General features: G+C 35.6%; 1 protein-coding gene across 3 annotated transcripts; it reads left to right on the top strand.

The window, feature by feature from the left end:
- The first annotated feature begins 1,551 nt into the window (after window positions 1–1,551).
- On the top strand, window positions 1,552–24,101 carry LOC125655893 (clathrin heavy chain 1). 3 transcript variants are annotated; one of them, XM_048886428.2, is made up of 32 exons: window positions 1,552–1,747; window positions 5,389–5,596; window positions 5,697–5,846; window positions 5,963–6,081; window positions 6,681–6,698; window positions 9,652–9,666; window positions 9,828–9,989; window positions 10,198–10,311; window positions 10,401–10,574; window positions 10,688–10,885; window positions 11,054–11,254; window positions 11,439–11,531; window positions 11,654–11,974; window positions 12,083–12,175; window positions 12,275–12,346; window positions 12,456–12,636; window positions 13,131–13,420; window positions 14,587–14,729; window positions 14,908–15,030; window positions 15,319–15,430; window positions 16,368–16,490; window positions 16,887–17,032; window positions 17,324–17,507; window positions 17,618–17,810; window positions 17,935–18,092; window positions 18,650–18,814; window positions 19,393–19,549; window positions 20,036–20,154; window positions 20,269–20,832; window positions 22,257–22,478; window positions 22,582–22,657; window positions 22,818–24,101. In XM_048886428.2, the coding sequence occupies exons 1-32, from the start codon at window positions 1,706–1,708 to the stop codon at window positions 22,955–22,957; spliced, it is 5,076 nt and encodes a 1,691-aa protein (XP_048742385.2). In that variant the 5' UTR covers window positions 1,552–1,705; the 3' UTR covers window positions 22,958–24,101. The 3 variants fall into 3 exon arrangements, with proteins under 3 accessions (XP_048742385.2, XP_048742391.2, XP_048742399.2); XM_048886434.2 differs by lacking the exon at window positions 9,652–9,666; XM_048886442.2 differs by lacking the exons at window positions 6,681–6,698; window positions 9,652–9,666 and having other exon boundaries at window positions 1,570–1,747.
- Window positions 24,102–24,109: the final 8 nt, after the last annotated feature.

Raw genomic sequence — 24,109 nt, 5'->3', positions numbered from 1 at the left:
AAACAGAATAAGCTGCCCCAGAGGTGGTTTAGTTGGTTTAACGAACTGGTTTAAGTTTTTGGTTAAAAACAAATAAAAAACCAGTTCTGGTTTTAAACTAGTTCAAAACCAGTTCGAAAAACAAATGAATAGTTTACTAAACTGATTCGAAACTAAAACTAGTTTAAGCACAACAAATTCGCCCTTATCAATTTGAACAGGGCCGCAACTGTCTGTTTTAACTTTTAAGTTATGTCAGTAATAAAGATTTTAAAGAGAGATGGGCTTAGGATATCACCTTGTTTAACACCACACTTTGATGTAAAAGCTTCAATGAGACCATTTGCTTACTTTATCTTGGTCTTTGTATTCTCATACATAGAAAAAATAATATTGAACATACTGGTGGGTATATTAAATTGTAGAATTTTATAGAAATGTCCAACCCTCCATAATGTGTCGAATGATTTACGGAGATCAATAAAAGCTGCATAAACCTTTTTTTTAAAAATATATTTTTTTTAATACTGTTCTGATTTTGACTTAATGGTGAAGAGGTGGTCTGATGTTCTATTCTTTTGTTTGGAGCATATTTGATTTTCACTGATTAAGGATGTCTCCTTAACAAAATCGAGTAACCTACAATGAATTATTCTGTTAAAAAGTTTCCCCGAGTTTGAAGTGATGGAAATACCTCTGTAATTACCAGAATCAAGTTTGTTACCGGCTTTGTGCAAATGTACTACAGGGCCCTCGTAAGACACTTTCAGTCATTCCATACAGCAGAGGAGTGTCCATCTTCACAAGTCAAAGGGTTATTGATTCGTTACCTCGTTAGTGCGAGTCAATAACCCTTGAGTTGTCAAGATTGTCCTGAATTTAAAATAAAATTGAACAGTTTTTGCAGGAACTTCAGCAACATGTCTCCCCCTTTTAAATATCTCATTCGAAATTAGACCCAATTGGATGTGCTTTTACCATTATGCGACTTTTTACATGGCGTTTATTATTTATAAAGGGTGTACAGATATTCATAGCTTTTTAAATTAATTTAGAGCATACTTCTTTCACTATTGGCAGACATATATGCCTCTTTTTCTGTTTGGCCTAAGTCATTATTGGTATATATGTCTCTGCTATTGGAAAGTTCAAATAGTCTTGCACATTTAAAGAGTTCTTCCTAATTTTACTGCAAATAGCCCCCCCCCCCCCACCCCCATTTGCACTGAAGCCACTGAGGGTCACGGGGCAGAGGCAGACCACCTGCCTCGTGCCCCCCTTTATATTGCAAGTTGCAAGAAATCTCTCTCTCTCTCTCTCTCTCTCTCTCTCTCTCTCTCTCTCTCTCTCCATCACATGATGTTTCACTACTTGACCCGGAAATGAATTTTTGAATGAATTATGTGACGTATACATGACATTTTACAAAAAAATAGGTCCTACATTGATAGTTATATTGTAAGCAAAATAGAGTTGTTTAAAACAAAATACATTGTTATGAATAGCATTATGCATTATGAATTTCATTATTAATTCACAAAATAACTCAACTGTAATCAGCGGATGAATACTAGAACTACTTACTATTCTCTCACCCGGTGGCCGCCATATTGGCATAACGTAAGGACGGTCATAGCACAAGCCACCGGTTGTATTTTATTTTTTCGGAACTCTTTGTGTAAATTAGCGAGGTACAGTGAAACAGAAAGGTTATTGGTTACGAAATATGTCGCAGCTGCTTCCCATTAGATTCCAGGAGCATTTACAGGTGCGTATATTTTGTTAATGCATTACTCATCTTTGGCGACACGTTACAGAAATCCAAAACACGCCCCTTGTTTTTGCATTTTGATACAGGTATTGACAGGAAATTATTTCTTGATCTTTATGAATAAATGGATACTATACATGTATTAAGTTCAGATTTCAGTAAGCAGTATCGATTTGATCTGGGAAACGTGTGGAACACTGTAAAGAAGGGTCATAAGGGGGTGGAACTAGCAGACCGGAAGCTGAAGTTTGGTATTTACAAATGCAATACCCGTTGTTTTATGCCATTGTACATTATTGTTCCAACTTGTGCTTTGCACTTTTAGGAGCAAAATTGTTCTTTCTTTAATGATTATAGATCTAATAATTTGTATCTTCTGTTCAATGTTGTACTTCTCAATTAGTCTAAACTCGAAGACATTAATCAATAACACTACAGAAACGTCTCTTCAATATTTATGCCAAAGGCTTTTGGCTTCTACTTAAGCAATTCTTCATTGCATTTTAGCGAAATAACTATATATCTGCCCTGTTTTCCCAGATTAGCCCAACACACACACTGACATTGAATAGTCTTACTTTACAAGACCGTTTTAGCATTATAAATATTATAATTTTAGGTATTTCACAGTGAAGGATACCAATTTTTGATGTGTTTTTGGTTGTGAATTAACCTTTGTTTGATCAATGGAGCACTAGACTGTCATGCTAGAAGTCCTGGATTTATCCCCAGCAGAGACTTTGTTCATGCTTTTAAACAAAAATTGTATAAATAATTTTCCTTTTAAATGTAAAATGGCATTTTATTGAATTTTTTTAAAAGCTGTAATGGTCTGCAAACTATGATAAAGGAAATAATACATATGCAGGGTTTTTGGGTCCGGTTACTGGACCCATTCCCAATCCAAAAATCATCTAGTATATTTTCCCAATTTTCAATTTTTTTTCTTCATCAAGAATCCTTAAAATTTCATGCATAAAGAGTCTGATAATATTGATGTTTATTTTGAAGTGCACAATACGAATTTTGTTTAATACTGGAAACACATAATCGGGCTGATTGTAAAAAGTGATCAGCTTTCCATGGAAAACTACACTTCGTTATAAGAGGTGCCCTAGGTGGTGCTAGTAAACTGTAAGCTGTCTAATGTCTTGATTAAGCTTTAGAAATGTATATGATCAACTCTATCATTCATTAGTCTATCAGATGAAATATAGGCTCATATGCTTATATTTTAAATTTGTTTTTTGTTGATTAGATGACCCACTGAGTAGTTCAGAGCATGTAGATGTTTTGCTTGGTTAGTAAGTTTAATTGTAATTATGTCATGTAATTCCAAAAAAAAAAAAAAAAATGAAAAAGAACAGTTGAAAGCACATCAAGTTCAAGGAATTTAGTTTCAAGAAGCAGTTCTTATGTGAGGATGAAATCATTAGAATTTCCCCAATGAGTGGTAAAGCGGACTGTGCAGATCAAGAAGAATCATCCGTAGAAATTTCACACTCTCTGTATTTACGTTTGTTTTTAAATTAAAACACAGGGAAGTACATCAGAATGTAGTAGATATATTTATTTAATATGGACTTTAATACATGTAAATAAAATTATCTGATAGAAATAATCTAACAAGATGGTGACTGATTGTAGCATGTGTAGAATTTGAATGTAATGCATTCAGCTATAAGATTTTTTTTAGACAGATAGGGGTTAGATCTTTGACATAGATTTTGCTAAGGCCCCCCCCCCCCCCCCCCCCCCAAAAAAAAGGTGTGTTTCCGATTACATCTTGAAAAAAAAAATAGGGTCGGGAAAGGTCCAAAAAAAAATTTTTTTTTTTTTTTTTTTATTTATTCAGTTAATATTTGACATGTTGCATCAAGTGTTCAATATTGGGTGAAATATTGAAATTAAAAAAAAAAAAATGACATTTGACAACTGATTTTACTCTAGACTATTTAATACATGATTGCAGGTATATCTGTATTGTTCTACTTGCAGAAAGCATGGACGACACCATTTAAAAAATTTACGATAATTTGAATATCGAACCCGAGCTTACTAGATTTTTAAAATTGAGAAATGAAGTGTATGTAATTTAAAGAATGGAATTTATCTGGAAAATTAGGGTCGGGAGGAAAATTTAAGGTCGGTTGGGTTACCAGAAACGCACTTGTTTTTTCCTTTAGAAGTGATCATTAAGATACAAGTACAAAGTAGTTCTTTTAATTTTGTTCAATTTGAACATTTTGCACATTGATTTTCCCAATTTTACGGACCCAGTGTGAAATGATAGGAAAACCCCTAATATTCACTGTAAGAAGTGACTAAAATATCATTTTAGGGAGTCAGTACAGAAATGGTTATTAAAAAATTTTCAGTGGAAAAACGGATTTCTTATTAATAAGGATTTTATGTTTATATCTTCTCATGGAGTTTTAACTTTTATAAATGCCTTGCTCAGTGCCTTGAAACACTACCAGTTGTATATCATTTGGGTGCTTTACTTGATACCACACAACACATTGAAAGCAGTGGAAATCATTCAGCATTCAAGTAATGTATCATGATTAAAAAGTTCAAAATTATCAGTTATCACTCACTATTTCAAAAAAAATTTATCCAAATAACACCACAAAGTGTAGATAATATGAGAGAGAGTTCTTGTGTCACTGTCAGTTAAGGCATTCAGAAAATTGGAACAGGAGTTTCATATACCTGTAGGGTTTGTTGTGGAAAAATGTTCAAACCATGTGCAAAAGATTTGCCATATATTGTTCTTATCAACAGAATTTTAAAAATAAACACAGAATATAATTTTGTCATTTAAAGTTATTAATCTTTACTTCTGGTGACTTTGAAGACTTCTCCAAATTGAAATTAAGGGAGATCCAAGAGTACAAATTGATACTGATACTGTTTATGAAATTAAAAAAAAGAAAAAGAAATTTATCATTATTAACAGATCATTCCGATTTTATGCTGAAATTGCATGGCTCAAAATTATTTTACATATGACTTAAATCGGATTTTTTTGGGTAATTGAAATATTTTACTTTAACTTTGTACATGTGAGTTGTTTACTTTAATTAATAGAATGGGAATGCTTTCATTCATTCAGATAACTTCATTATCTCGAATTATTTCATTCACTCAATGTAATTTTTATGATTATGTTAAACTATGATGATGAAGACAGTCATTGTAGTATTTTTAGATTAAAGAATGGAGATGTAATAAAATCAATATTGTGTAAGCTGTTTGTCAGATTCATGCAAGACAGTTATTGATTGGCATTCATGACCAATATAAATGAAAATGAGGAAAATTAATGTTTTGTTAGCACTGAACATTATATGATGACTTATACCCAGTATAAGTTGTCATGACTTATACATTTATTAGGGTACAGTTTGCTTGAATCCAGGGGGGGGGGGGGGGGGGGGGCACTAACTTATTCCAGGAACTAACATTTAGTATTTGACAATTGAAACTGCATCAATACATGGGAATATATATTAACCTTTTCAAAACAATCTCAAAAGGTGTATCTTCAGACCCCCAGTTTGCCACATGCCCCTCCCCATCCTTCTATGTGTATGTACATAAAATAAGTTTTCTTTTTTTATTTGGGTTTGTAGCTCCAAAATGTTGGAATCAATGCTGCAAACATTGGGTTCAGCACCCTTACCATGGAGTCGGACAAATTCATTTGTATCCGAGAGAAAGTGGGCGATACAGCCCAGGTGATCATCATTGATATGAATGACACAGCTAACCCCATACGCAGACCTATCTCTGCTGATTCGGCCATCATGAATCCTACAAGCAAAGTCATTGCACTGAAAGGTAACAACAGAGTTCACAGAGCATTTCATTAAGATTAACCACAAGAAATTAACATGTAGCAGGCTGAATTCTTCATGATAAATTCTGCATTTTATCACAGCTGGTAAGACTCTCCAGATATTCAACATTGAGATGAAAAGCAAAATGAAATCTCACACGATGACTGAAGATGTGATATTCTGGAAGTGGATTTCGGTCAACACTGTAGCTCTTGTCACTGAAGCATGTGTTTATCACTGGAGCATGGAGGGTAAGTTTTCTGTTGTTACGTCGTGCATGTGGTGTCTTAAGCAGCATCTTGCAATTTACCACCAGGTTGATATGCAGTGTCATCGAAATTCTATTTTACAATTACATTGATAATAGGTGATTCCCAACCACAGAAGATGTTTGACAGACACACCAACCTGGCCGGATGTCAAATCATAAACTACAGGACTGATGCTGCCCAGAAGTGGCTCCTTGTCATCGGAATTTCTGCCCAGGTATAACAGAAAAATAATTTCATGCATAAATCTGATAATGGTTGCATTTTGTTTTATCATCAAATTTGATTAGTGGCATGAAAGGGATTTGCATAAGTTTACATATTGTAATGGAGCAAGTGTGTTTGTTGCAATTGGAAAGGCTTGCTTGCTTAAAATCTTATGTAAAATTGATGAGAGAGTGTTTTTCATGTCGGAAATCGAGTTTAGATGCTCTCAAGTGTTACATTTCATGCTTTGTAATTTGTTGGCTAATGTTGCATGCATTTTTGGATTTACATTAATTGGCAAAGTAATGCATATGAACGTTTTTTGATGCTTCATTTTTGACCTCTCTTCTAAATGAATTCATCAACATTCAAAACAGCTTGTGGGCTTTTTAATTATTATATCTTTGTATTTTTTCTTTTTAATTCTTTTTTTATTCAATATTCAACATATTTCTGAACTTCTGTTAAAGCTGTTGTGTTTTCACAAGCAGCAAACAGCATGAAAGGAAAAGTAGATATTGCCTGAATTAGGAATGGTGTTACGGTTCTCACATTGTTAATGAGAGCCTTCTATCTTCAACCTTAACTCTGCCTTCTCTCGAATTTCAGACTGGGGCGGAAGGAGGAGTAAGTATTTCACATCAGTATTCTCCTCCCACAAATACACTGCCGTAAATTTTGGACAATAGGGCGATATATTTCTCATAAGTGCTGGCTTTGACCTCTCCACTTAACCATCCAATCTAGAATTTATCTACAAATGTTTCCAAGCAAAAGTGCAACATTTTTGTAACCCTTTAGAATGTTTTTTTCATTGGAATGGTATATTTCTTGTTACTTGGAAAAGTTTAAAAGCAGTAAGAAATGATAGTTCATTTCACTGAGGTTTGTGCAAGTTTTCCCAGTACGTTTCTCATTGTATGTTGTTACAAAATTTATTGTGAAGTGAAAGTGTGGTAAAAATGTATATAGTCATGCAGACAAGATGAAATACTGAAATGGTTCTTAGATGAAAAGATAGGTAGTTTTGGTTGCTGGTGGAAATCAGTGCGTTGGGGGTTGTGTCTAATTTCCTGGTGGATATCCACTTCTGTTTGTTTCATATCTTGTCAAGATTAACAGGTTTCCCCATACGCCCCGTGTAATACAAGAATTTGTAGGGTAATGATTTCTCAAGTTAATGTTGTAGTCTAGAGAGATTGAGATGTATTTTAAAGGACACATCGCATGTTTTTAAACTTTTTAATTTTTTCAGCAAAATTAATTCATTTCATGTCTAAAACTACTTTACATGTGTTTTAAATGAAACAGTTTGCGTAGTTTTCGAGTTTGAAAGCGATGAAATTCAAATCTTGCGATATGCATATTTTCTTCGATATTTTACGCGCCATTATCTGTGACGTCATATGCGACCTCGAGCGAGAAGATTTGAAAACAGTTGATAGCCATTTCATAAACAGATTAGATTTAATTGACAAACAAACAATTATCACATTAACAGCTTGTAAATAACATTGCATTAGGGTGTTTTGTGCCGTTTAAGGATGTACTTGCTGTCAGTAGAGAGGATTTGGACTGTATTTTTATCAATTTTCGAGGGACAAGACGTGAATATTTTTTGTCGGCACAACGACTTTGCCATAAAAACCCCCAGTAAAATTTGTCCCTGTACTTTTTCTAACAAGCACTTGGACAAATACGTAGATAAACTGCGAGAAAGTGGTTCTATCGAAGCTACGCACTATTACATATAGGCCTACGACATATGCTTTCCGTTCTGCTCTCGAATTCAATACACACTCGCACCAACTGACCTTCACCTTGTAACAACATAGGCAGAACTTTGCTAGCAGTGTCTACCAACTGGTAGTTTTAAAAAAGAAATTTAAAAATAATTGAACTTTCAATTATAAATAATAAAATATAATATTTCCCGACTTTGAACTGAATTATAATGCTTTCATTTTTTTAAGGAACGCGTACGTGTTTACAACAACAGCACGCCGCGCTCCCACTTCCTACGTAACAACGTGTTGATAACAAAAAATAATAATTAGGCCTAATAAAATTGCTTTAATAAAATAATTTAAAAGTATTGTGATTTTCACAATAAGTTTGATCATTATTATTATTTTTTCTTTTTCGAAATGCACCCGTGACAGTAGGCCTAGTTGTCAATGATACATAATCGTATCATAATTTAAGCCTATCTAACTTCTCCAAAAATAAATTTAATAATAATTGCACTGTTTATTTTAGAAAAGCAACAATGCTAATTACAGTTGTTTACAGAAATGGCATTACCAAATTGTGTTTAGACAGGGATCCGATGTAAACATTATTTACTCGCAAATTTATGCAGATTTCATACTCGCTTTTCTCGCTACATTTGGGTCGCTATTTGTATGCACTGGTGGCTAAAAGATATAAGACTCGGGAAATTTGTCAACATCGAAATAAATGTTATCCATGGTAAATAAATTAGGCCCTTAAAACCCGAGTTTTTAAAAATATCTAACACTACTTTTACAACAAGTTGATCGACGAAGGTCGCATATGACGTCACTGTACCACGTGACTACCTATCTAATTAACTAGGCTTTTTGAAATCGGGGCTTAGATTTAAGTCCGTATTGTGGCTAATTATCGCAATACTTCAGCGAACGAACTATTACAATTAATTTCTATAAGCATAAGGAAGACAAAATGCATATAATTCTGTATACTTTGAAAACACGAGATGTGTCCTTTAATGCACTTTTTTCAAATTGAACAAGAGGTTAGTTTGTACACTGTTTCTTTCTTAATTATTAGAACACATTTTGGGATTTTTTTTACTAATAATTATGATTCAATAATTTATAAAGTTGCGTTTAAAACATCATTTCTGCCCTAAATGTCAGTGGATTAGACATCTTGCACTATTAGGGTACAGATAGCAGTCGTCACATGTGAATTTTATTAGTAGTCGATGTGAAATAATTCTCAGTTAGTCTTGAATATCTATTCACTAAAGTGAATCTGTCTTTGATATAAAAAATTGTCTAAATGCTCGTATTTTTTCGCTTAAGAATGATTTGATTGTACTAATTGTAATTGCAATGATTGACAACTTCAAAGGTCGTCTTTTTAAAAAGTGTCATAATTGGCTTTGATCTCTACTACAAATGTTATTAAATCTGAGGATTAATAAACACCCCCCCAACACCCCATTAAAAAAAAATACAACATTCGACCAATACTCCCCGTCGGCGTATAGTCTAAAAATTACGGTAGTTACTCCTACCAGTGAATTCACTGGACATCCTAGGTTACTGTCCAAATCACATATATATATGCATGGAGTTTGAAAGTTCTGTAGTAAAAACTACTAGTTGAGGTGTCTGGTGAAGAGTAGAGGATATTGCATGAAGTGCATTCCAAGGCAGTGTCTGTTAGGGCTTTTGTAGACTTTTGTAGAATTTTTTATGATTAATGTATCTAGAACACAGTGGTAAGTATAAGTTCTGTGTCGTTTACGTCTGAGGTAGCCATTTCATGTTTTGATCACGAGAATAAAAGAGTCGTTCCTTACTTTTAGATGAGTGCAGATTCTGTAAGTATAGCCACCTGATCTAGTCCTTCAATTTCCCCACAAAAATATATCATAGTCCATTCGCCTGAGGAACTACTCCATTTCACAGCCAATAATCCCACACCATCTAAAGGGACACTATCTAACATCAGTATTTTTATTTTAAACTTTTCTGTTGACAGCAAAACCGCGTTGTTGGAGCCATGCAGCTGTATTCCGTGGACAGAAAGATCAGCCAGCCGATAGAGGGGCATGCTGCAGCCTTTGCGCAATTTAAAATGGAGGGCAATGCCACCCAATCTACGCTCTTCTCTTTCGCTGTCCGGGGTGCTCAGGGAGGAAAGGTTGATTTCATTATGATATTTTGTATTTAATCAGTATAATCTTCAGCTGCGAAGTTTTAAAAAAAGTCCACTCACCTCTTTGTTGGGGGATTGAAACTGAATTGTTCAAATAATGATTATTCCTAAGTGTCTAGGAAAGAAAATATCCTTCTCTATTTAGTGCAATTGCATTGACGTCATTTTGACTTTTGTTATTGTATATATGTAGCTTCATATCATAGAAGTCGGTCAGGCACCACAAGGTAACCAGCCATTTACCAAAAAAGCAGTAGATGTTTTCTTCCCACCAGAGGCCCAGAATGACTTCCCTGTTGCAATGCAGGTCAGTGTTTCCTACATCTCATGTTCTACATCAGGTAGGCAGAAAAGCAGTATTTGTCAAGACACTAAACGTTATGTAATTTCTTCCAGATGAGTCAAAAGCATGGTGTTGCATTCCTTATTACAAAATATGGATACATTCATCTCTATGACATAGAAACCGGTACCTGTATTTACATGAACCGAATCAGTGGCGACACGATATTTGTCACAGCACCACACGAGGCAACATCTGGCATTATTGGGGTCAATAGAAAAGGACAGGTACAATACTGGGCAATGACCCTTGTGTGTCTGTAATGGTTTATTGTATCATGATAGTTGAATAATTATGGTCAAGTCAAGAGCTTGATGACTTGTTGGTTTCTGTTGAGCAGGTGCTCTCTGTCAGTGTAGAAGAGGATAACATTGTACAATACGTCACTACTAACCTGCAAAACCCAGACCTGGCTCTGAAAATTGCCTCCAGAGGTAACCTGCCGGGAGCCGAGGACCTGTTTGTGAGGAAATTTAACAACCTTTTCCAGAGTGGAAACTACCCAGAGGCTGCCAAAGTGGCAGCAGGTGCGCCAAAGGTAATGAGAAAATTTTAACTTGAGAAGAGGCTTGTTTTTGGTTGTTTTTTTTAATATGTTTTCTATCAGATGGATGATGGTATAAATACACAGAATCAAGAACTACATGGATTTGTGTTATTTTTGCTGGTTGTTGCTTTTGACTGTTAAACGGTATGTTTATTTCAGGGCATTCTGAGGACACCACAGACTATTCAGAGATTCCAGCAGGTGGCAGCACAGCCAGGTCAGAGTTCACCGCTGCTACAGTACTTTGGAATTCTGTTGGACAAGGGTCAGTTGAACAAATATGAGACACTGGAGTTGTGTCGTCCAGTTCTACAACAAGGCCGCAAACAACTACTGGAGAAATGGCTGAAGGAAGATAAGGTAAACCGCCGGCAGAGAATTTCAAGCTATGTAAATGTGTCTTATTATTTAATCCATTGTTGTGTTGAAATCCATATTTTATGAACTTGACAGAGACATGAAAGTTCTGAATATGGTTACACTATAAATGACTTGCATGTAAGAAATTTTGAAGACTGAAATGGAAAAATGGGGTTTTTTGTAGCTTGAATGCAGCGAAGAATTAGGAGACTTGGTCAAAACAGTGGATCAGAACTTAGCACTGTCTGTATACCTGAGGGCAAATGTTCCAGCTAAGGTATGGCTTACAGTATTTACATTTTAAAAAATCAAGTTAGAAAATACAATATCTCTTGAAAATACCAATATACAGTGTACATGTCCTATGTTAATAATATATATATTATATCCTGCTTGTAGGTTATTCAATGTTTTGCTGAGACAGGACAATTCCAAAAAATAGTGATGTACTCAAAGAAAGTGAATTATGCACCAGACTATATTTTCTTATTGAGAAGTCTGATGAGAATTAACCCTGAGCAAGCTCTGCAGTTTGCCCAGATGCTGGTTGAAGATGATGAACCTCTGGCAGACTTGAATCAAATTGTGGATGTGTTCATGGAGATGAACTTAATTCAGCAGTGTACATCTTTCCTGTTGGATGCTCTGAAAAATAACAGACCATCAGAGGGTCCTCTTCAGACCCGGTTACTAGAGATGAACCTCATGTCAGCTCCCCAGGTAAATTTTGTGATGGACTCTGCCTCCCAAACTGCAGTTCCTTTTAATAGGTGTGTTATAATTTGACCTTGTTTTTATGGTGACTTTATTTCTCTGATCTGTTTACAGGTAGCAGATGCTATCCTAGGAAATCAGATGTTTACTCACTATGATAAAGCACACATTGCCCAGCTCTGCGAGAAGTCGGGACTTCTTCAGAGGGTATGCTGCCTTTCCAATTGACTTTTTGTCATTCAGTTTTGAATTGCTTGTCCTTTTTTAGTGCAGTGTATTTCTAAAGTTTTTGTTACTTATTTCCAGGCATTAGAACATTACACAGACCTCTACGACATAAAGAGAGCAGTGGTACACACCCACCTCCTTAACCCAGAGGTCAGAATTCTATCAATAGTAATACAAGTAGAAACTCCTCAGAATTGTGGAATTTTGCTAATATTTTATTTGGTGGGAGGTCATGATATAAATATTTTCAATGTTTTAGTGGTTGGTAAACTACTTCGGTTCCCTGTCCATTGAGGATTCTTTGGAATGTTTGAAAGCAATGCTTCAGGCCAACATCAGACAAAACCTGCAAGTCTGTGTACAGATAGCCTCGAAATATCATGAACAGCTGGGCACCAACAGCTTGGTGGAAATATTTGAGTCATTCAAGAGCTTTGAAGGTACTTAGAATGCCTTTCAAGTGTGCATATTTGAAAAGTATTGCAATATTTATACTTACATGTAACTGAACTGCATCACTATTTGTAGTGTGTCCGCATTTCTTTGATCATATAATGCTTGAACTTCAAAAACATTTATCTACATATGATAATGTCATTGTCCAGCATGTATTACATTTCTGTTTTTAAGTGCAATTTTAATGGATTCAAATGATAAGGATGGTGCTTGATGGGCAAAGTGTCACCCACTAGAACATAATGACAAACAGTATTGGTCTTTTTTGAAACACCATTTTCGCTTACTTATGATAAGATACCAGTCATATTTGCCAGGCCCCCTTTTTTTTTTATTGATGAGATTGAGACATAATGCACTTTTTAAACCTTCAGACTGAGATGCAATATCCTAAACATCCAATTTAAATATCACTTTCTACCTATTAACAGTAGATACAATCTTTTTGTTTATAAATAGAACTTTTTTTAAATTTTAGGTTTGTTCTATTTCTTGGGATCCATTGTAAACTTCAGTCAAGATTCAGATGTACACTTCAAGTACATCCAGGCCGCCTGTAAAACTGGACAGATTAAGGAAGTTGAGAGGATCTGTCGTGAAAGTAACTGCTACGACCCCGAACGTGTGAAGAACTTCCTGAAGGAGGCCAAACTGACTGACCAGCTGCCATTGATCATAGTCTGTGACAGATTTGACTTTGTGCATGATCTAGTCCTTTACCTGTACAGAAACAATCTGCAAAAGTACATAGAGATTTACATCCAGAAGGTATGTACTCATGTAAACTCGTATAAAATTTTGTAAAAGTACATACAGTTAATCCTCAAATTATCGCCACTTAATTCATTTCCATTTTCGTTATAATGCTGCATTTTTGTAAGAATGTTTTTCCTATTAAAATTCTCGTTAAAACACCAAATTCGCTATCGCTGTTAATTATCTCGATAAACCGCCATGGGTGCACATGATCAGTGATGCGGGAAATTGGTCATTATCGATCTCCGGCGTACACCTGGGCAGAAGGTACCCAGTATTAAATAAACAAGATAATTACTTAATAGGAACGTACTGTAGTCTTGTATTTACCTCATTGAAAAATATTTCAGTTTAGCTATGGCTTCGCCACAAAAGAGGTTTCTGTTGAATCTAAGAAAACAAGCAAATTATTACGTACCACAGAAACCATCCGAAATGTACACAACAGGAAATCTCCAATTATTCAACTGTTTTATGGGAAAACTCCATGAAAAGGAGGACAATGGGTGATATTTTGGCTGCAAAGGGTGAAATACTCATTGATCTTCCTCCAGTTGATGACAGCTCACCTACCAGGAAACAGCCTCGCGTTGAGCTAAATACCGACACTGGACATAAATAACTTAAAACATACTGTGTATATGTGTCTTGTATGTGAATCGTTTTGAAATGAAGTCTTATTATTGATAAAACTATTTCAATCATGCTAGAAAATTTGGAAAAATAATTACGAGATATCTTTTTATTAAGTTTGTACGTAAAGGAAAGATGACTCTTACATTTACAAGAAAGTTTCTCCCCAAGATGGCGAAAATTCAATTCATCGCCAAATTCGTTATAAAGACATAAATTCAAAAGAACAAAAGGTGGCGGTTTATCGAGAGTTGACTTTAGAATGTTATTTTTAGAAAGTGTGACTTTGAAAATATGAAAAGATGGCTCGTTTTAAGATATCTGTTGCATATTTTGGACATTTCTCTCTATGTTTTAGCTTTTCAACCCAATGTTGAAAAGCTGCAGAAATTCCTAAATAGAAGTGTTCCTCAGACATGCCGGTATCTCTGTCATAGTGCTGCGCATCGCATGTGAACAAACACAAATTGTTTTGTACAATCTCCGGAGGGAGACATTTACATGTGAATACCAGCTGTGCGATAACAGACAATTTCCTTTCTCAGGTTAACCCGGCTCGTTTGCCAGTGGTCATCGGCGGATTGCTAGATGTGGACTGTGGAGAGGACGCTATCAAACAGCTTATCATGGTCGTCAAGGGTCAGTTCTCCACTGACGAACTGGTGGAGGAAGTTGAAAAAAGAAACAGGTTATTGCAATCAAATCTTTAACTTCTTTGTATTTAGAGATACAACAAATGAAGCTTTTAATTGGTGAAAAAAGACAGTTATGAATGAGAGTTAGAATTTAGAGTTTTCTGTAGGGAAATGTCAATAATCAAATTACTGCCCATGGTTACAATGTTTCATTCAGAGAAATGATTTCAGGCTCAAGCTTTTGTTGCCATGGTTGGAAATGAGGGTACATGAAGGAGTCCAGGAACCTGCTACCCACAATGCACTAGCCAAAATATACATTGACAGTAACAACAACCCCGAGAGATTTCTTAGGTATGTGTCGTACTAGTTGATGTGTGTTAACAGTAAAGGGACTCTACTGTTGTTTGCTATCGATTATACTTGTATGGAGGACTTTTAGTTTTACCTGTTCTTTGTTATAGAGAGAACCAATTTTAACTTGATACTTGTGTGTGGGACTTTCAGTTGTACCCATTCTTTATCATGGAGAGAACCAACTTTAGCTAGATTCTTGTGTAGATAACTTTCAGTTTAAAGAGAACCAATTTTAACTTGATACTTGTGTAGAGGACTTTCAGTTGTACCCGTTCTTTATTATAGAGAGAACCAGTTTTATGACAGTCAAGTCGTTGGAAAATACTGTGAGAAGAGAGACCCCCATCTGGCCTGTGTTGCATATGAAAGAGGGCTGTGTGATGAGGAACTGATTCAGGTAAATCAGGAAGTTATGATCTAACTGTATGTACTGTACAAATCAGGAAGTTGTTAGGGCTGAAACGATACTCCCCCTTCATGATATGATACATATTGCAATACTTATGCCAGAATTCAAAATTTTCAATATGATACAGATTACAGAAGAAACCAATAATAACTTGAACGCAAAAAATTTAATTACGATGATTGTCGCGTCACAATTTTACAAGCAAAATATTTCCAAACCGCCAAATGGTAAGATGCTTGTTGGCTCTGTAGTTTAAACTGATAAAGTTCATTATTGTTATTGTCAGACTCGAGGCTAATAACAGTCTGATCATTATTGGACACCATTTTGTCCCTCCAGCATGCAAAAATAATAAGTACAGGTGAAAACCAGATTTCTTTTATCGAACCTGATTTTTAAATTTCGTATCGAACCGAAGCTTGATGCAATGAATCGAGCATTGAATTGAGTGTTTCTATTGAACAATGTCAATATTTCTGTGAATCATTTCAGCCCTAGAAGTTGTTATACCTGTATGTGCTGTACAAATCAGGAAGTTGTTATACCTGTATGTGCTGTGCAAATCAGGAAGTTGTTATACCTGTATGTGCTGTACAAATTAGGAAATTGTTATACCTGTATGTGCTGTACTAATCAGGAAGGTGTTATACCTGTATGTGCTGTACTAATCAGGAAGTTGTTATACCTGTATGTGCTGTACAAATCAGGAAGGTGTTATACCTATATATTCTGTAGATATGTTATACCTGTATGTACTCTAGAATTTTTTTGTCCATGGGGTCGTAATTTTGAATATTTAAGTTTCCAAGTGGTCATAATTCCACAAGTTTAAATGCCCTTGTGTTCTTAATTCTAGGGATTTGTATATGATGAAAATAATTTTTCCAAATGTTTTACCCAATCTATCTCAATTTTTTTTCTTCAGGTGTGCAATGAGAACTCCCTGTTCAAGAGTCAGTCACGATACTTGGTGAAGCGCAGGGACCTGGATCTTTGGGCCAAAGTTCTTAATGAAGAGAACGAGTATAGGAGACAACTGATTGATCAGGTAGGTGTTGTTCTGAAAACACCACCCCCCCCCCCCCCCCCCCCCCCAAAGTAATAAATTTGAATGCATGTGTTGATATATATTTTTTGGCTTAATTTGGTTGTGATAAGTACAGATATGAAATTCCTTTAAAAAAAGATAGGGGAAATGTTTTTCTTTGATGTTTAAAATTTGGAGAAATCATAGGAATGAATTACATTCTCTATGGTAAATTGTTTTCATTTTACTTTTAAAAACAAAATAAGTTTTCATTTTTGACTAAGTTTGTTGGTAGCTAGTGTGCTACATTCTTGTATAACTGATGCTGCAGGGTATGTTATACCGTACTTGTAACAAACTGTTGATTGTGTACAGTGTTTAGTTATTCAATATTTCATTATTATATCTACAATGTAGGTGGTGCAGACAGCCCTGTCAGAGACCCAGGATCCAGATGACATCTCAGTTACAGTGAAGGCTTTTATGACAGCAGATCTACCTAATGAACTGATTGAATTGTTGGAGAAGATTGTTCTAGAGAACTCCGTATTCAGTGAACACAGGTCAGTTACAGTAGCAGGTACTATGTACAATAAAACAGTTATGATGAACACAATTATAAGTAACCTGCTTATAACAAAGTGATTTTTATTCTCCCACATACATATATATGAATTTAACAAATAACTCATTGGATACAACACATTACATGTATTATGAAATGAAACTGGATGTCCGTGTTCCACTACATTTATAACCATATTCGACTATTTATAATTTGTATCAAAGTTATGTTTGATATAGATGTGACTGTTACTGACCTACTTGAATATCTTGATATTGGTTCCTGACAGAAACCTTCAGAACTTGCTGATCCTCACCGCCATCAAAGCTGACCGTACTCGCGTGATGGAGTACATCAACAGATTGGACAACTATGATGCCCCAGACATTGCTAACATTGCCATCACTAATGAACTCTATGAAGAAGCTTTTGCCATCTTTAAGAAGTTTGAAGTCAACACTTCTGCAATACAGGTCAGTGGAAGAGATCCTCTCAAACTGTTGTGAGCATTGCTCATTTTGTTATGCTTAAAATATTTCTAATAAAACTCGATGTTGCTGATGAGAATACATTTCGTTAACAGGTGCTGATTGACAACGTGAAGAATTTGGACCGTGCTTACGAGTTTGCAGAGCGTTGTAATGACCCAGCTGTTTGGAGTCAGTTAGGACGTGCTCAGCTAAACGAAAATATGGTGAAGGAAGCCATCGATTCATTTATTAAGGCAGATGACCCGTCTCAGTACATGGAAGTGGTCAATGTAGCCTCCAGCAACAGTAAGCTTTATGATGAACATCTATTGTGACGTACACATAGGTTTTGTACATGTGGATGTCTATTGAAATAAGATTGCAAGTTCAATGAATGAGAGAAAACTAATGCAGTGTATGTTTATTATAGACAGCTGGGAAGATTTAGTGAAATTCTTACAAATGGCTCGTAAGAAAGCAAGGGAAACATTCATAGAAACAGAATTAGTGTTTGCTTTTGCCAAGACCAACAGGTTAGCAGATTTAGAGGAATTCATATCGGGACCGAACCATGCCAACATCACACAGGTAGTGTCTCACTTGGATTATCTAGTGTTTCTGATTATCTAGTATTTCTGATTATCTACTATTTCGAATTATCTAGTGTTTCGAACTATCTAGTGTTTTGGATTATCTAGTATTTCGGATTATCTAGTGTTTCGGATTATCTAGTGTATCGGATTATCTAGTATTTCGGATTATCTAGTGTTTCGGATTATCTAATATTTGTTGTACATATGTACTTTCATTTTTGAATAAGCCATCATGAATTGTAGGAGTTCTTTTAATCTGTTAGAAAAACTGTGAAAGGAGCTATGATACACCTAGGAAATTATAGTGGATGAAAAGAATAAGATAAACAAAAGAAATAATGTTGGAAATTGATTTATTTAGCTAATTACTTACAATTTTATTGTTAAATCTAGAGAGAAAATTAAAAAGTCTTCCTGATCTACAGATTGGCAGTCTAGCTCTTTAATTCATTAAATTAACCAGACTGTCGAAAGAAATATGGAATGCATTACCTATGTGTGTTAATGTATTTGTGACATTCATGTTGAAAATACATTTTTATCTTTGTATAGGTGGCTGACAGATGTTTTGACAACAAAATGTATGAGGCAGCCAAACTTCTGTACAACAATGTATCAAACTATGCCCGCTTGGCCATCACTTTGGTCCATTTGGGAGAGTACCAGGGGGCTGTGGATGGCGCCAGGAAGGCTAACAGCACGAAGACTTGGAAAGAAGTAAGCACTGTCATGTCCAGTCTATCTGGATTTTGGTTTTGACTTCAGACATCTTAAGTCTCTCAAGATATAGGGATGGTGAGAATTGGGACAAAACACTTTTTGTAAACCCTGTTCAAAAATTTTCAAATCAAGGTTTAGTGATGTTTAGCTGTCACTGATAGCAGCTGACTTTATCTAACATGAACTCTAGGAAAAGAGGGAAAGTTCACAAATACCCACTATCCAAATCCATCTACTACTGTTGAATCGTTTTCCATTTACCGTTGGCAAGGAAAGGAGTATGCATTAATGGTGCAAGAAAATTTATCCTATTCCAAATGGAGTCTAATATGTAAAAAAGAAAAATGAACTGTATTAGTTTGCTCCATTATCAATTTAATTTGCATGGTACCTACACCATATATTGCATTCTTGTTGAAAGTAGTGTTTACATTTTTTCATACTCCTATTTTGAGAGTTCCACTAACATGGTGCATGTATTTACAATCTTACATCAGCAGTATTTAAACAGGTCATACATTGCTGCAGTATTCTACGACAGATTTGATATAGATGATACACTTTTTAAATGACAGGTATGCTTTGCGTGTGTGAACAATGAAGAGTTCCGCCTGGCCCAGATGTGTGGTCTTCACATTGTGGTCCATGCTGATGAGTTAGAGGAATTAATCAACTATTACCAGGATAGAGGCTACTTTGAAGAGTTAATCTCCTTACTAGAGGCAGCATTAGGCAAGTTACCTGGAACAAACTTCTACATTCTTTAATATGGCTCAGTTCAACTGGCAAAATTTGCACCATTTCATAGCTCCAATAATTAAAATTCATTTAAAAAAATATCTGTTACAGAATAAAGGTAACTAGTGTGAAATATAACTGGCTCTCTGAGTAGTGAACGCATGATTGAGTTGTGACTGAATTGACTGGTTTTACATGCACATAAAAATGATATGTGCTGAAGATGCATGGTGTTTATATAGGACAAGTAACAGTTGTATAGGTATTCATGATTTATACAGGACAATAAGCAGTTGTATAGATGTTCATGATTAATATAAGACAATTAGCAGTTGTATAGGTATTCATGATTTATATAGGACAATTAGCAGTTGTATAGGTATTCATGATTTATATAGAACAAATAGCAATTGTATAGATATTCATAAAGATTTTCTAATGTTTCCCCATTTACTAATTACGTGTAATGCTATTTTACAGGTTTAGAAAGAGCCCATATGGGTATGTTCACAGAATTAGCCATTTTATACTCAAAATTTAAACCAGAGAAGATGAGAGAACATTTAGAACTCTTCTGGTCTCGAGTCAACATTCCAAAAGTAAGTACATTTATCCCCCCTTGTGAATGTTAGCTTTAGCTGTCATTCTGCTGACAGCTTTGATACGTATTAGTAGATTATCGAAAACAGTAATAGCTTCTACTGTAATTTCAGGTATTACGAGCAGCCGAACAAGCCCATTTGTGGCCGGAGTTAGTCTTCTTGTATGACAAATACGAGGAGTATGACAATGCTATTATTGCTATGATGAATCACCCAACCGAGGCCTGGAAGGAGAGTCAGTTTAAAGATATCATCACAAAAGTGGCCAACATTGAGCTTTACTACAAAGCCATTCAGTTCTATCTGGACTTTAAGCCTTTACTTGTGAATGACTTGCTAATGGTCCTGACTCCTCGTCTAGATCACACACGTGCTGTGAATTTCTTCATCAAAGTGCAACAAATATCCTTGGTGAAGCCATACCTCCGCAGTGTACAGAAAAATAACAACAAGGCAATCAATGAGGCGCTGAACAACCTCCTGATCGAGGAGGAGGACTACCAGGGCCTCCAGGCATCTATCGACGGCTACGAGAACTTCGACAACATCATGCTGGCCCAGCGACTGGAGAAGCACGAACTTATCGAGTTCCGAAGAATTGCAGCTTACCTGTACAAAGGAAACAACAGGTGGAAACAGTCGGTGGATTTATGCAAGAAGGACAAACTTTTCAAGGTGAGTCTCTAGAAAATGAATGATGTGGATGTCAAGAGACCTGAAAAGAGACAAAAACTCTGAGGACTAAGATTTAGAATATATATCCACTTAACAAAGAAAGGTCTTAACAATGTTTGCAAGTCTTATCAGCCATAGATATATTTTCTGTGCTCTGAGACATTTAAGACCTTCACAAGAGATAAATTAACATGTGTTGAAATTTTGATCTAGTCATATGACTGTATGTAAAACAGGCTAAAGAGCTGAACATCATGGCTGAGAAACCAATATTGCTTATTAGGTTTGTGACTGACAGTCTATGGATATATATTGGGTTGATCAGTGTCGTAGATAGATCAACCCAATATATATCCGTGGACAGTCAGTTAAAAACCTAATAAGTGATTTATTTTCTCGAGGACCATCATGTGATAAGAAGTCAACATATGCACAAAAAGTGATAATCACGATATTGAATGATAATAAATAAATCAACAATATTGAATTCAACATACATTACATGTGTTTAATTCTGTTAACAACAACCCCCTCCCCAGTATTTGTGTCTATAAGCAGTTCTAAACATTGAAATTTCAACATTTTAGTGGTAACCAAACAATGACGAGGTTCACATCAGTGTCCCATATAAAGAGTAGTGAACAACCTCTCCCTCTCTCTCTCTCTCTCTCTCTCTCTCTCTTCCCCCCCCCCCCCCCCCCCCCCCCCCCCCCCCCCCCCCCCCATTCTGCATAGGAAAACGGGCTCAAGTTGAAACTGAACATGTGATAATGTGTTACTATCAGTACAGGAATACTCTTTCATGATATCTCTGTTGAAATGAGATGACTCCATCAAATTACTTTTCAACGCAATCCATTGTCGAGCTTCGTTTTATAAATGCATGTTTATTATAAAACTCAATGTCCCAACATTTTGTCCAATATCACATAGTCAGTATTTCTTCCAAATCTGCACTTTCGCCTTTTACCGTCGAGCAGGCTTGAAAAATTCTTGCGACATCTTTGTGTTTTCTCGAGTGAGACATGTTTGTCACAAACACTAACAAATCTAACGTCACACAAAGGGACGCTACTCCAATTTAAAAATTTAACTTTCCATTACAGTAGACGAAGTCCTCGACGGGGATCAGTGTGATTTACAAGATAAATAGAATCGGTTATGATTCCGCCGTATTGCCAACTGTAACATCTACTGGCCAGACATAGTGATATGTATGGCACCGTATTGCCAACTGTAACATCTACCGGCCAGACATAGTGATATGTATGGCAATTGCGTGGTACAATTAAACCAATGAAAAAGCGACATTTTAGTCCAGGGGGGAATAATGAAACATTTTTAAAGTACAAACCGTGATGGCAAAGTGTGATGGATTTATATTGATACTGGTATAATTTATTGAGTTTGATTTGATATTTCAGGATGCTATGTGTTATGCGAGTGAGTCCAGAGACACCGCGATAGCTGAGGATTTGATTGCCTGGTTCCTGGAGAGCGAGTACCACGAATGCTTTGCTGCCTGTCTGTTTCAGTGTTATGACCTCTTACGACCTGATGTGATACTTGAATTGGCATGGAGGCATAACATCATGGACTTTGCCATGCCCTACATGATTCAGGTTGTGAGGGAGTACATTTCCAAGGTAATTATGTGTTTTTGTCACAGAAACAAGATAGAAAACGGGTGTCTATCTCTGGGAAGTTTTAGGTTTGTAATTAAGTGTATGACTGTGAATTTCTTTTTAGGTTGATAAGCTGGAACAAGCAGAAAATGTTCGTAGCGAGGAGGAACAGAAAGCCGAAGAAAGGCCAATTGTATTCGGTGAGCATGTTTCAATGTATTCAAGTCAAAGAAAGCACCAAGTTCATCGAATTTGAAAATTCCAAAATCAGTTGTAGAGTTTATTAGTTTCAATGTGTTTAAATTTCTGCTACAAATTTAAAGGTTTTATATGTGTAAAATGTCTTTTATTCTGTTGCAGCTGAGCCTCAGCTTATGTTGACTGCTGGACCCTCACCCATGATGCCCCCACCTCAGGCCCCCTCACCCCAGCCCCCATATGGTGGCCCCACCTACCCAGGAATGCCCACGGGTGTACCAACATATGGGTATAGCATGTAACTGTAAACAAATCGTCATAGTCGTGCGAGTTAAGCATCCGTCATGGTGTACACAGTGAACAAGTGATATCATTAACATAGACGTGGAAGATTCAAAAGTTTGCCAGTGATTGTGTTTCGATGCAGTAGTTTAGTAGAAACTTTAACACAGGTCCACTTCATGTTGAGTGCAATATTATCTGTATGTTGTAGTACGATGCGACACATTAATAGGCAGTTGACACATTTATTTTCTAGCTTTCTTCTTAATCTTAATCCTGTGAATGAATTATGAAATGTTTTAATACCATCTTCTATGAACTGATTATTAATCATTGCATTGGCAGATTTTTGAAGAATCCATTGATAAATCATAAATTCCAAGGGACCTGCAAAATGTTATATTTCATATTAAAGATGTTAATTTTTTTCTGTGATTTTAAATTTGAAGATATTTTGTTTTGTGGAGTATGTATTTATATATGTATGCATTAATTCAAAGTGCTTCACATGCAAGTTGATGCAGTGTTTTTCTGTGTTAAATGAGGTCTAGCATCTTTTGTTCTATTCATGGTTTTGCAATTGAATTAATATATCAAGATTCATCAGGGTGTGTTTTCCACCATTTGTAACATGAATGATTGAAGAATTTTTAATGTGTGGAAATTTTGCACAAGACCTTTGAAACCTTTTTTTTCACAATTGATTTTATGGACTTTTAAATTTGTAGATTACCATGTAAAATTATCAATTGCGCTTTACTTTAAAGCACAAGGATTATTTATTTATATCTATTTGAAAAATTATATAATAGACTAGCTTTGAATTGTTGCACATACTCAAAATTGTACCACTGAAGAGAAACTATGAAAATGTATGACGTTCCATAGCCAACCTATGTATTGTTCATTAAATTCAGTGTTGTATAAAAGGACAATTGTAGAAGTTATCTTGAATATGTGGCTGTGTGTTTTGATTTAGAAATTCTGCTATTAAGGTTCTGGTTCCTAATACCAAGCTAGATGCAGTGAGCATTTATCTAATATCGTTGTCTTCTGTGGTCTAGATTGTTATCCAATGGTGTGATGACATTGGATTTTAGCTACAATTAGTAATATACATGTGTAATACACAAAGAACAAGAATAAACTATAGACTACATCAAACTCGGGTT

This window comes from Ostrea edulis, chromosome 1, assembly GCF_947568905.1.
Source record: "Ostrea edulis chromosome 1, xbOstEdul1.1, whole genome shotgun sequence".
Lineage (NCBI taxonomy): Eukaryota > Metazoa > Mollusca > Bivalvia > Ostreida > Ostreidae > Ostrea > Ostrea edulis.
Note: the sequence above shows the minus strand (reverse complement) of the source record. Positions and strands in the feature narration are given on the sequence as shown.

Excerpts from the sequence above, each read along its gene's own strand:
- LOC125655893 (XM_048886428.2), top strand. The coding sequence starts at position 1,706 with ATGTCGCAGCTGCTTCCCATTAGATTCCAGGAGCATTTACAG. Across the intron at positions 5,847-5,962 it reads TTATCACTGGAGCATGGAGG|GTGATTCCCAACCACAGAAG; the intron begins GTAAGTTTTCTG and ends CATTGATAATAG. Across the intron at positions 22,658-22,817 it reads AGAAAGGCCAATTGTATTCG|CTGAGCCTCAGCTTATGTTG; the intron begins GTGAGCATGTTT and ends ATTCTGTTGCAG.